General features: G+C 41.7%; 1 protein-coding gene across 9 annotated transcripts in view; it reads left to right on the forward strand.

Annotated features, from left to right (window-relative positions):
- Window positions 1-14,030, forward strand: part of smtnb (smoothelin b) — a 53,039-nt gene that overhangs the window by 34,059 nt on the left and 4,950 nt on the right. For 3 of the 9 annotated variants that reach the window (XM_032577607.1, XM_032577614.1, XM_032577615.1), the window contains 2 exons: window positions 998-1,072; window positions 10,043-10,193. In XM_032577607.1, the coding sequence (XP_032433498.1) occupies window positions 998-1,072; window positions 10,043-10,053 (86 nt within the window). In that variant the 3' untranslated portion in view covers window positions 10,054-10,193. Of the gene's footprint in view, window positions 1-997; window positions 1,073-5,910; window positions 6,754-10,042; window positions 10,229-10,367; window positions 10,444-10,611; window positions 10,654-11,931; window positions 12,112-12,235; window positions 12,299-12,377; window positions 12,451-12,525; window positions 12,703-12,786; window positions 12,914-13,022; window positions 13,175-14,030 lie in introns of those variants that run through there. The other 6 variants (XM_032577616.1, XM_032577609.1, XM_032577611.1 and 3 more) reach the window with 6 other exon arrangements.

Below are 14,030 nucleotides of genomic sequence, written 5' to 3' on the forward strand. Positions count from 1 at the left end.
GAATATTCAAATATAAAATCCCAAATGTGAGTTTTTGTGATTTCGTTCAGCTTGTTTTTTATTTTTCTTTATTTTATAAAAATGGTAACATGGCAAGAGAAAAAAAACTGGTACAATTTTATAATAACATTAGTGCTGAAATGGAAATTATTATGTTTAGGAATGTATCTTGAATTGCAGTGTATTGAGCCCAACTTGTCTGTGAAATTGATCTACTTTGGTTAAAAGGTGTAAAAAAAAAAAACAACAAAAAACTAATTGAGCTTCAAATATGTTTTATTAAATTTTATCAACCATCAATATCTCTTACTAAAAAAGTGACTGACTTAAAGACAGTTTATTTGTTATCTCTGAGCCCATTTAAAGCATCTGGTGTTTCTCAGATTGTCAGCAACCGTAATCCTCAACCTAAACAGTTTGTTTAAAATGAAAGCAGAACCTGTGCAACCCGAAAGCTCTTTGTCTCTTCCTTCTCCTCGTCTCCCTCCCCTCTCTGATGATGCACTCTGGGCCCTGCGGGGGCTTCCTTATGAGCTGTTTTTCAGCCCAATTTGCTTTAATAGTTTTAAAGCTCCTTTTTTGGAATCCGCCTGTCCGGGTTTGAGTGAAGGTAGTTTGCAACTGCGTTTCAGGTTTCCCTCAAAGGCACCGTAAAAGCTTGTAAATGTGCTGTGCGTCATGCTGAGGTGCATCACTCCTGTGGTTTGTGATCCAGCTGTTCCGTGTGTGTGTGTGTTTGGATGAGGGAAGCAATGAATCCCAAGGATACTCAAACTCGTGCTCCGGGAGCCTAATGAGGAAAACTGTTCAGGCTAAAAAATCTGTATTTTCTCCTCTTTTTTTTTTTTTTTTTTAAATTGGATGAATGTTTACTCTGAAAGCTTCAGCAGCTGACTGAGTCACACCAGCAGAGTGGAAAATCCTGCACACATCTCCAGTCTTTAAACAACTCCAAAGTTATACATGTTTAAGTTCCTGTTTTGTGCATGCCTTTCAGAGCTGACCCTTGGCCTAAGAGCAGCGCCATTCAAGATCTCCTCAGTCTACCTTCTCCAGCGGATCCTCCATCAAGGTAGGATATTTTTAGGAAGTGTTTCGTAAAAGCTTTGCCAAAAATACTCGGAAACAAAAGTTCCCAGATGATGTTCTAAATTTGAACTCTGTGTGAGTCCTCTGGCGTTTCAGCCACAACTCACGCTTAGAAATCACCTCTAAAGGTCCGGGAAGGTCCTCCAGCAGAGGCAGGAGAACAGAACAGAGTGAGGAGGAAGGAGGTAGAGCAGAAAGGAACGGTGTTTATCAAACACAGAGAAGGGCCACCAGTCGTATCTGTCCTTGTATGGTATGTGAAGAAGACAGAGGGGAGAAGGGAGGTGTTCTTGCTTTTCTCTCTGCAGGGTTTTATCTGGCAACAATTTCCCTAAATCACACCTGTCTGTATCCGTCCGTGGAGTTTACGCTGCAGCGAGTTCATCACTTGCTTTGTTTCTCAGAGAAGCATCTCTTGCACATGTTCCTATTAGCTGGAAGACGTCTGGTGTGAGAATTAGCAGAAAGCGCAAACAAATCCCCTCCTATCTCACTGTGACCTGGGAGGTTAAGGCCGATTCTTAACATTCCCATTTGCATCATTCTTTAAAACTTCTCACTCCCTGAAAGGAAGCTTCTTTGTGAATTGAGAGTGAGGGATTGAGCGGAGTTATGTCCTGTTTACGTTTTTAATTTAACGACTGCATTTGGAGCGCGGCCGTAATCTGGTTATGGGATCAAAAAGCTGGTTAATTAGGGCTCTGCCCTGCAGGCCTGTGAAGGAAAGCCTCTGCATGGCTGCAGCGAGGGTCGAAGGTGTCGGGTTAAAACGGTTTTCCTGAGTTAGGCTCTTGACGAGACGCCAACACTGGTTGGGAAACAGACCCCAACTATTCCTAGACATTGTAGCACAAAATGTTAAAATTCTATATTTTGACTCATTCAGAAATTTATTTCGGTTTCATCAATATGTTTTCCAACAATAGCGTTATAAAGGTCTTTAGAGCTCTTTGCTTTTACCCACCGTGATGTAATTCTTGTGCAATACCTTCTTGAGAAACTACACCAGCTGATATTAATTGGCTCTGACAGAGACAGGATTACTTCCTGAGTACTAATTTTAGATATACAGTGAACCCTCGTTTTTCGCGGGGGTTACGTTCCAAGAAGAACCTGTGATAGGCAAAATCCGTGAAGTAGTAACCTTTATTTTTTTTACAATTATACAATAAAATACTCCATAATACATTGAAACCAAAGAACAAAACCTTTTTACAGGCCCAAACATTTGTTTAACAAATATAAGTACTGTATAAACGTTTTTTTTTGTTTGTTTTTGTTTTTTTTTTTTTACAAATGACTACTGTACTGTAAAATAATAATTTTAATCATCAATACGAACTGAAGGCTTCAAATTGCAGAGATCAGCACCGCCCCACCGCGACCTGAGTCATTGGATTAGAACGGGAGAAAATGAAAAATGATTATGAAAAAAAATACAAAGTACAGTAGGACAAATAGTGACTCACGTGTATTTCACTGCTCTTCTGACTGAGCCGCTGCATCCTGACTCCGGTCTGTAGCGGGTTTTTTTTTCCTTCTAAAGCCCGCGATGCAGGTGTGTTTTATCATAGAACATGGTTATCGGTAGTTGTTGTCGCTCTTTTTTCTTCTGGGCAAAAAGATTCTTGAAATTGGCAATCTGTTTTACGTACGTGCACATATTAAACCGCAACATTGTTGACACACAGGCAGAGAAGAAGCGGAGAGACTGTTTAGCCAATCAGAATGCAGAACACAATGCACGATGCAAATCCGTGAAGCAGCGAGACCTTGAAAGGTGAACCGCGATATAGCGAGGGTTCACTGTAGTTGATTTTTATGTATTTTTGTTGCTTCCTTTATTTATGTGTTTAATGCTTATTCAACTTATTCCACTTCTACATCTAATTCAATTTAAGAATTTATTTGTTTTGATTTCTGTGATTACCTGGGTTGTTTCATTTATGAAATATCATTAGAATAAAAACTTACTGAGAAAAAAAGTAAGATTTACTTTGTTTAATGTAAATACAGTTGTCCTGTGAAGGCCTGAGTGGTTTGTTGGAGAACAGTGAGCACACCTGGCACGTCAGGAATAAACATTTGGAGAAGTTTACAGTACACCGACTTCTGATGTCTTGCTTTATCACCTTAAAGTGAACATCTGCAGGAAGAAAGCAATTTTGTTCTTCAGCCAGACCCACTCATCATGCAAGGATTGCCATAAATGTGCATTTTATTTTATGTAAATTAGAAAAAGAGATTGTAACATTAAGCTGCTTCACGTAACGTCGTGCCGTCGTATAAGCAGCCTAACATGAAATTCTCCGGCGATAAGCCGCAGTAAGTCTTTCTCTCCTGTCATCGGTTGGATAAGCCGATGTATCGGCTCCATGTGCCTGGATTTTCTCAAGTTTAGAAGTTGAGAAAATTTAGTCAGCTTAGGCTGACTTGGCTAATGAGATTGTAAAAACAGCAGCCAACACTGATGGTTGACATCAACATGGGGCGGAGCAGTGCTAGCCAGAGGTAGATGCTTTCAGAGCTCTTCTGTTTTCAGACCTTGCCTTGTCAAAGTTCATGGCTGTTAGAAAGGTGGCGGTCTGGTGGGAAAAATGGCCATTACAGTTAGAAAGGGGAGTGATATGAAGACTTTAGGGTAATGTGAGTTGAGCAAGCTCTTCCTGTTTGCTGGTGTTTATTGACCATCATGGTTCCTGTTGGAAGCCCTGATCCGTTTGGGTGGTCCGGACTTCTCCTTGGTGGTCTAACCTCACAGCTCCCCCTCTGTTATTTACTTGCTCCAATCATTTTAATCCCAATAAAACTTGTTGATGCTGATTGCTCTGGTTTTTCAGAGGAACGAAGTGTAAATCAGACTCTGATAGAAAAATGTTATAAATTCTCAGCATGGTGACGGTCCACTCCAGCCTTTGCTGAGTCCGGTATAGACCTGCAGCGTTATCTGGGACGCAGACCCCCCTAACCAGCAACCTGGTGGCTGATTGTCTCACTTTGCCACCAGAGGACAAGAACCTGGTGATCTGCGACACATGGTTATGAATTATACCACAGACTCACATGTGTCACGGAGAAAATGTAATGTCTAGCTGCTCTTTTTGTCTACAATCGCTGCATTGTTTTAAAGCATATTGAGTTCAACCAGTTTTTTTCTTTATATTTAGACATAATGAGTTTATCAAATTACAGCCAGTTTCACTTTAATCAGAAATCCAGTTTTAAGGTTTGTATGTTCCTCCTTCTGGTTTTGATATTTTGAGTTATCTTGTTGCAGATAAACAACTAGATGAAATGTCCTCAGTGGGTAAAAGCTGTTTTTCATTACTGCTGCTCAGCATTTTTCTATTCATTTCCCTTGGAGCTAAATACTTCCAGTGAAGTGTTTTGCTAACGTGCAAAGGTCAAAGACAACTGCTGCCCTTTGACTTTGACTTCCCCTCTGAGTTTCAGTAATAGTTTAGTTACAGGGTTAAGAGAGAAAGCACCTTTAAGGCTCACAGTAACTCTAGAGGAGTTCAGAGATCCTCAGCTCAGATGGGAAACTTAGTTATGCTCTCCAAGGATCTGGCCTGGGTGGAAGAGTAGCACCCAGAAATAAGTGTTCAGAAGAAGAAGAAGAAAATAAGTGTTCAAAGAAATCCAGAAGAAGTCAGGTTTGCCAGAAGACACGTAGGCGATATGCAGAACAGATTCTTGATGCTACTCGCACTGCAAAACATGGTGATATTTGCATAGTTTTAATCCAAACCAAACAGCCACATTGTTCAGAATAAAGCGTATTTCTGAGTTAGAATGGCATAGTCAAAGTACAGACTTGAATCCAGCTGAGAATCTATTGCAAGACTTGAAAACTGAAGTTCACAGATCCTCTCCATCCAGTCTGACTGAGCTTGAGCTCTTGCACAAAGAAGAATGAGCTGAAATCTAGATGTGCAGCTGGTAGAGAAATATCCTGAAAGACCTGCAGCAAAAAGAGGATCTGCAAATGATTATCAGGAAGGTTTATAGGTGTACACAAAACACTGCAGATTATTACTCATATCCTAGCATGATAAAATGTAGAAAAACGGGTGTGAATACTTAAAAAAAGAATAAGTACTTGACGAAATAATTTTTTTGCATTGATGTTTGGGAAGTGCCTGTAATTAGGAATCAAGAGTTTCACTTTCTGCATTCTTTGCACATTACAGATGCCTCCAATACAAGGAGTTCAACGTGGCAGTATATCCACAGTCTACATTTAATAGGAAAGTTTGAACATCAAACAAGATGACACACACACACACACACAAGTCTGTCAGCACTCTGAATTTAACAGCACTTAAAGTTTCCATGTGAGCAGCAGCTGGAGTCTTTCTTAATTACTAAGGGGTCTAAACCAAAACTGTGGAAGAGATCAGCCCTTCATGCTTTGGTATTAATTGTGGGGCTTTGCTTTCAGTCGTTCTTGTTCAAAAGAGCTGATCAGTCTGGAACTCAGTCATATTTTATTAGAAAGCAGTTTTAGGAGGAGTGAAACAGAGCCATGGCCTGTGGCAATGTCTAAACCACTGTTTGCCTTCCAGTCGAGGTGTGAAGGACGTGCCCAAAATAAAAGGAAGGTTGATGTGGGAGGGGTGAGTGTTTCAAATTGTTTTCTCTTTTCTCCCCCACCCCACCCTCAAAGAGTGACCGGCTTAGTGGAATAACCGCAGGGCAGAAGATAAATATACTGTCCGTTGCACCTAAGAAATAAGTGGGTGGGTGCTGCCTGGGAAACGAGAGTCGCTGTGCGCTCATTGGCTTTTATTTGGCTCCCTGTGAAGAGGGTCTGCTGGTTGAGGGTATAAAGAACAGGCGTAGTTTGAGAGAAGCGCTTCTGCTGCTCTGTGAGAGGTAATAACCTCTTTGTTCTCGGGTAATTCGCCAAGAAAGCTGCAGTTTTGAGGAGATTTGTGAGAGAACGCATTTTCCATCACTATGCCTGGGGTGAACCTGGACTTCCTTCCAGCTTCGCAGCCTGCAGAGTCTTTGGGCTCTCCAGAAAGTGCTTGTGCCGAGTCTGGCCTGGAGGAGGTGATCGGTGATCTGCTTGCCCCGGAGGAAACCAAGGAAGAGGACAACAAAGAGGAAGTGCAGTTTAGCGAGAAGAAGCTTGAGTTAATGCTGCGATGTGCTGTGAAGGAGATCCACAGTGACCTGCAGGCTTTTGGGAAGAAAGTAGATGTCCAGTTGGAGGAGGCAGCAGTCCAGATGACTGGTTTACTGGAAGCCATTTCCAGACTGCAGGAGGAGAACCTCCAGCTTAGAGCTGAGCAGGAACGGATGGTGAGGCATGTGGAGGCCCTCTGCCAAGTAACTGGACTGCCTGATCGAATCCTGCAGGAAGTCTGCTCTGTCCCACATGAAACCAAAACTTCATCCAACGACGATGGCCCTCCATGCACACTCAACAAGAGCACAGTTGAATTTTCATGCAATGATTCGACCTGCATGTCCAGAGATTCTCCATCCGGCGTGCTACAGGAAGCATCTGATATCTTGGTACTGTCAGATCAAACTGTCGCCCAGGATTTTGTTTCAAGCCCACTGGACTCGTCAGAGCCCTCATCAACTTCTGTGACCCGCCGTTCGCTCTCTGCACCATCTGTGATGGCAACGATGTCTCCTGACAGCAACACGGTACTATTCTTTGTAAATCCTTCTGGTCATGACAACCTTTTAATTTAAATAAGCCATGTGAACAATGGGTATGCTTTTGTTCCAGTTGATCCACAATCTAGCCGTGGATCAGCTTTCCTCGACTCGTTGGTGGCATCCAAGTGTTGCTGCCTTTTGTTCTGTATGTGTTCTTGTTGACCTACACTTCCCCTCTGGTCACTTAATCCCTCATCATGTCCTCACTTCAACTGAAAAACATGGATCATCACAGCTGTCAGTCAGTTTGGACAGATAGTTCCTTAGTGTGTGTGTCTGTATGGGCACGGCTTTCTGTTTGCTGTTTGGTGGGAAGCAAAAATATATTTTAGTTTGAAGTACACCAATCTGAAGCTGTCTTTGTTTTCTATTCTGATTTCTCTTTCACAGGCATAACATAAAAAGAAATTGGAGCTGCATTATTAATATTGTGAAACTAACACAACCCAACGGAGGTGGGATTTTAATTTTAGGGTTATTGCTGGATTTTTGTTCTGTTTACTATGACGGTTATATAGAAGTAAATAACACAGTTATTGAAAGATGAGTACTTTGTGTTTTCCAGAACATGAGTTCTTAATTTGCCAGAGGCTTGGGGTTTGGTCATCTCAAAGGCCACAAACAGCAGGTGAGCCTCACTATGGGCACCTCTGTTTAAAAGGATAAAATTACAACTTTGCTGTTTTTTTTTATTTAGCCTTCCTGTTACCCGCTGGATTTTGTGCTTTTCTTTCTATCTTATTGCCTGAAAAACCCGGAAACATGTTTAACCTATCAGAGCTTCCTAAATCTCAGTGTTTCCTCTCACTTGATTTTAAAAACATTGCTGAAACTGAGAAAAGTTGATGAATTCAACTTATTGAAAACAGTGGTTATCAGAGTGGACTGGTTGGCAATGCTGATCAGAAAAGGATCAGATTGAGATGAAAACCGTCCAGTTCTGGTCATCAACGCTCTTCTCTAATTTCAGTTGCGATGGTTGTTTTATTTTTTGTTTTGATAGTTGTTGCAATGTCATAATGTACACAGAAAGGTGCAAAGAAATGATGACGACAAAACCAACACCACTTGTTTATCAGTCTTTCAGTAAACTGATAAACTGGGTTTATTTGTCTGTCGTTAATTAAACCTCCGTTTATCTGCCTCCATTAACAATCTGGCTCTTTATCTCAAAGCTTCTTTTGTAGATGTACACAGAGAGCAACACATTCTCCATGTACATTGTTTCATTTTTAAAAATATTCCTTTTACTCTTGACATTTAACAGTCGCAACATTTCTAAGATCGCGCTTGACATCTCAGTCTGCTCATCAGCTCCTGCAGTGAAAGTTGTCTCACCGTTTCTCTCTGATGTAATAATGGACACCAACCTCATTATGTTTTCCAAATTTAGTGAAACTCACTTTCTTAAAATACCACCAGATTGCAACAAATGTCATCTTAATTCTCTTTACAGGACAAATGGCTTCAGTTCATATTTAGTTATATGAAATTTAATCAAATAAATTTTTTTCCCCAACATATCTCAGTCCAAAGTGCATGCAGTCCAATTTAATACTAACTGTATTAATGTACATTTAGTTCATCATTAAAGGCCATTTGGTGAAAAGACACAGTGGTTCTGTTGTTAGCATTGTTGCTTTGGAGCAAGAGGTTCCAGGCAAAGGACCTTTCTCAGTAGGATTAGCATATTCTCCCAAAACATATGTCGGTTCCCTCTGTGTACTCAAACTTTGTCTTGGAGTCAACTTGTCTTGTGTGGAACTGTGATAAACCCAATCAATGGACACTGAATAAAAACAGACACGAGAGACACCAGGGCGGCAAGAGTGCAGCTCAAAGTTGCACCTGATGTCTTCCTGCCTGGAGTGGAGGATGAATGGTTATAAAGTTGGTTGATCTAAAGAACAAAGTCAATGATTAAGGGTTATCTTATTAGACAGCATTCTGCATTCTTAGCTAGTGTGTGGTAAACAGTGGAAGAGAATAGCAGGAGGAATCCTCCAGCAGAACCAGGCTCTGTATGAGACCATCCCTGGTTGGTCTATTGAAACCAACTGGGGATGAAGAGGATGGAGAGCACACTGAGGAACAAATAAAGCACAGGAGCTCTCTATGGTAGCTCTGTTGGTGTCTTTGCCTGGGAGAGAGAAGGGTTAGTAAAGGTTGCTGTAGGAAAAACTAAATGTATGTATATTTTGTGCTGATTGGAGTGGAAACTGAAGTTCGAACATGGTTCCTTTGAGCCGTTTTGCGTGGTTGTAAGCCTCAGAGTCCATGTTTGGCTGGGTCGCGTCCCAAAGCATTCTTCATCGGTCAAGAGCCTCTCAGTGCAGCCTGTCCCAGGGGATCAAAACTCTGTGTCCAGAAAAGTCTGACAAACAAGGGGCCACCCTTGTTTGCACAGCTCTGTAGCTGCGGTGGGTATTGTCCCCCCCTGGTGAGACATGGTCCCTCTGAGACCCTGAGAGCAGCTGTGGACTGAGCTATATCTGAACCTGGACTCTGTTGTTTTAAAAAGCATTAAAGCTAGAGAACTACACTCTGCTTCAGATATTTAATGCTATGTATAAATTCAAGATGTATGTTTTAAAATATGATGGTCACTTAGAATATGACAGGTACATTGTCAGGTTTATGTAACAAATATCTGATGTTTGTTCTTATGGAGCTCTGGTTCTCCTCTTGTGTACATAAAGAGTTTTTTCCATTTGCTTAGAAATAATACGTGTTGGTACACCGTCCTGTCCAATGGCGGTACGGTCACAAGCTGCAGGCTGGCAGGAGCTCGGTTATTATGAAGACACTCGGTCACACGCTGATCCGAGCCAACAGTGACTTGGCAGGCTTTCCCTCCCGCTCATGTGCTTAATGTCAGTCTCTGTGGAAGGACATGAAGACGGAGGGGAGATGGTGAAAGGCCAGTCTTTTGTGAAACAAGTGATTCATGGAAGATTAGCTTTATCAGTTCAGTAGTAATGTCCAGAAATGTTTTAAAACCTATTTTAGAAGATCAGTCTGGCTTTTTAAAAGCTCAGTCCTTTATTACTTGGCGTCTTTTCAGTCGTCTCATAACGCTTCATGATGCAGAGAAATACTTTGACCATGCGTGTTTTTACCAACATTTGTTTTCATCCAGATTTTGTTAAACTATTGAATACTCATCTTTCCTTCATTGCCCCAATTTTAACTGATTCCCACCCTTCAACCTGAATTGATTCATGGATATTTATTTCTCAATATTTAACTCCTTCTTTCTCTCTGTTTTACTCAGATGGAGACTGAACCCGTCGTTGCCTCGGAGCCAATGTTTTCGGCCGGACCGTCCATGATAGTTGCGCGTCAAGTCCCCGCCATCCCCAATGGCTCCAGCACTCAGACGAAACTTGTAGAGAGCTCTGGAAAACTGACGGCCGAAAAACTCGCCGCCATCGAGGATGAGGAGCTCCTGGACAAGATGGTACATCACAAGTTTGAAATAAAACTCAAGTTGTTGTTTTTTTTAAGTAAAGGTTGCATGTTTAAGAAATCAATCTACCCCATTTTTTGTTTATTTCATGAACTTCTTTGTTGTTCTCGGTTTTTTTTGTCTCTCTCAGCTCGATGAGTCCAAAGATTTCGAGGAGAGGAAGATGATCCGTGCCGCCATGAGAGATCTTCGCAAGAGAAAGAGAGGTAGCTGCATGTGGAGATGTCTTTACTAGTAAAATCAACTGGTTCATTTTCTTTGTGTCTTTTCTGAATAAGCAAAATCAGGGGCTGCCTTTACTGTAATAAAATATTCATGTGCTTGTAGCATTTTTCAATTCCTAACATGTTATAAAATGACTTTTCTGCCCCTAGAGGCCATGCTGGGATGTAGCCAGGAGGAAATGGGTATGACAGGTGGTCTGCAGTGCCCATTAATAAATGAGTTCTGCCTGGGTTTGCTTTTTGCTATCAGCCGCTACAGTCTTTAACTCAGATGTAGTGGTTGATAAAATGCATGGAAGTGAATCTCTCCACTTGTGTTTTCAATGAGCACTTTACTTTTTAGTTTGTTTTTTTTAGTTGCATCAGGCTTGTGGTTTTGCTGTTGAGTTCTCTGGTCTGTGAATGACATTTTCACTCAGTGACATGGAGCTTTACAGCTTTACTGGGATTTTATGTATCTGATCAACACAAAGGAATGCATGATTGTGAAGTGGAAAGAAAATGATCTCTGGTTCAATGATTGTTTTTATGTTTCACCCCTTTTACTCTGATGCCCTTAAGTCAAATCCAGCTGACTTCAGAAGTCGCATGGTTACTAAGTAGAGTCCACCTGTGTGTAACTTGATGTTAATATAAATCCAGCTGTTCTGCGAAGGTACTTGTTAGAGGAAAAAAACGGCATCATAACATGAAGACCAAGACTCAAGACCCTCCTGAGAGGCCAAATAACAATTAAATCGAGAATCTTTGTCAAGACTTAAAAATCTGTGTTCACAGACAGTCTGCCAGAGGGAGAGCAATTTTGCGAGGAAGGATTAGGCGAAAGTTCCCATTTCTAGATGTTGAAGACTAAAAAAATTGAAGAATAATGCAAAAGACTTGCAGCAGCGCAGCAATAATTGCGTTGCTGCAAACGTAAGCATGCCGCACTTATTTGATTGTAATTGTGAAGAAAAGTGTCCTCCTGGTATCACTTCGGAGATACTTTGAATTGATCAATCACATTAAAATGTATAAGAAACCTGTTTGTAAAGTGACTAAATGTGAAAAAATGGAAGAAGCATGATTGAAATCTGAACAACACTTAACGGTTCTCATAGACACCAATTTAGGTAAAAGCTGATAGTCCCAGGGAAGGTATCAGTGCCGTGGATGCTGCTAAATTTAGAGCAGTCCTGTGCCGTGCTTTTTTTCTCTTTGTTCTGGGCTGTTTGTGCAGGACATGTTATTTGACAACTGCTGAACCTCCCATCCGTGGGTGTTTGTGTGTCGGAGACATTTTAAAGCGCTGTGGAAAGACTTGTGAAAAATCTAGCTCTCAAATCAGGAAGCCTTGTTTTCATCCATCTCCTCAGCTGTCAAATGAGGTGCTGTCAGCTTGTTTAGGATTTCTTATCCTCCTTCACTTACCACTCTCTTTCTTTTTTTTTTCCACTGACATCATTTGTCCCTCGCCTCCTCCCTCACCAGACCAAAGAGAGAAGGAGCGTGACACTCGTCTGCAGGAGCTGCGACTGCAGAGAGACGAGAGGGGACAGAAAGGTCGTGCTGGACCCGGAGCTGGGGAGGTGGTGATGAGAAAGATGGAAAAGTCAGCCGATGGTTCAACCCTCAGCCAAGTGACTAAGACGAACCGTTTTGCTCAGTCTGGTAATTTTCTTTATTTTTCTTGAAACTTCCATCAAGCCTCTTTTTGTTCCAAAGTTGTAGAGCATAAAAAGATAAAATGTATTGAAAAACACACCAAGCACATAAATGATTCACTTTCTTTTAGATGATGGGAGCAAATCAACACGCAGCACGGTTGTAGAGACCAGTTTTGTGCAGAAAACAGACAGTAAGATGCTAGTTTTACACAGTATTATGTACCTTTTTTGTTTTTTTCCTTTTTATATTAAATTTGTTTGTGCTTTCAGGGGGAACAGTCCAGTCAAAATCATACAGCTTCACCTCATCCTCGTCCTCAAACACAAGCAAAAAAGTTGGCAGGTGGGTCTGGAGGCAGTGGTGCAGAAATAATTCAACCTTTCCACTTTCTAACACTTTTCCAAATCTCTGCTTCAGTGTTTTTGATCGCGAGGACGACACGTCGCCTCGAGGCGGCAGCGGCGGTTTGTCTGCCATCGATCGACGGCAGGCAGAGAGGCGCAAGGAGCTGATGAGGGCCCAGACGATGCCCAAGGTGTCCGCCATGCAGACTCGGAAAGCCATGATAGAGAAGCTGGAGAAGGAGGGCGGAGGGTGAGCAGAAACTGAGAGGTGGAATGAGAAAGATCGAGGTCGGAGCGTGTGTATTTACTAAAGCAACTATGGCTTTTCTTTCAGCCCTGGAAACCAGGCAGTAGCCAAGATAAACAAGGTGCAGCGCTCCACCAGCTTTGGTGTACCAAACGCAAACACCATCAAGCAGATGCTGCTTGACTGGTGTCGTGCCAAGACGCGCTCCTATGAGGTGAGCGGGGCAGGAGCTAAACCGGGCCTGAGATTAAGTTTTTTTTCTTCTTCTTCTTCATAAAAGTTGTCTTACCTCTTACTGATAATCAGTTTGTCCTCTCCCTCAGCACGTGGACATCCAGAACTTTTCTTCCAGCTGGAGTAACGGTATGGCGTTTTGTGCCCTGGTGCACAATTTCTTCCCTGACGCCTTTGACTACGACTCCCTGAGCCCCAGCAACCGGAGGCAAAACTTCGAGGTGGCCTTCAGCGCCGCAGAGTGAGTAATCGGAACATTGTTGTATTTCTAACCAAAAAAAGATCCATTTAGATCTGGAGTGTTATTATACAGCGCAGTAAAAAATTATTTGCCTCTTGACACGTTTTTTTTTTTTTTTTGTCACACTTAAATGTTTCAGATCATCAAACTAATTTCAATTCTAAACAAAGCTTTCCAAACTACCTGTCCTGCTGCACAACACATTTGTGATTAAGGTCACAAATCGATGTCTGGGCTTTCTTCTTTAGGATCTTCTGACTATTGTGTAACCTCCACCATATCTGTCAGAAATATGTTGCTTTTTTTATTTTACAGTAAATGTAATGAGACACATACTCTACACAAGCGACACTTTTTTGTGCTGACGTTAGACGGATATCGGTGCTCTTTTGGTTAGCAGTGGTTTTCACCGTGGAAATCGAGAACACGGACCTTAACAGAGGAAGATGATGCCTGAAGTTTTTTTAAATGCTGTTCTGGGCTCGTTAGTGACCTCATTAATGAGTCGTTGACCCACCTTTGGAGAAATTTTAGTCAGTTGTCCACTTCTGGAAAGGTTCCCCACTGCTCCATGTTTTTTTTTTTTTCTCATTTTGTGGATAACGGCTCTTTCTGTGCTTTACTGGAGTCCCAAGTCTTGGAAGTGGCTTGGCAACCTCGCACAGACTGATAGATGTCAATAACTTTTTCCCTCCTTTTCTTGAATTTCTTTAGATTGAGTGATGAAGTGTTGCTTAATAAATAATACATTTATAACAGTGACCCAAGGACTGATCCCTAGGGAATACCTTTTCCATAACAGCTACACATCACTAATAGAGAAACCTTTTATGCAGAATTTGTTTTTTTCCAATAG

This window comes from Xiphophorus hellerii, chromosome 12 (assembly GCF_003331165.1).
Source record: "Xiphophorus hellerii strain 12219 chromosome 12, Xiphophorus_hellerii-4.1, whole genome shotgun sequence".
NCBI classification, from domain to species: Eukaryota; Metazoa; Chordata; class Actinopteri; order Cyprinodontiformes; family Poeciliidae; genus Xiphophorus; species Xiphophorus hellerii.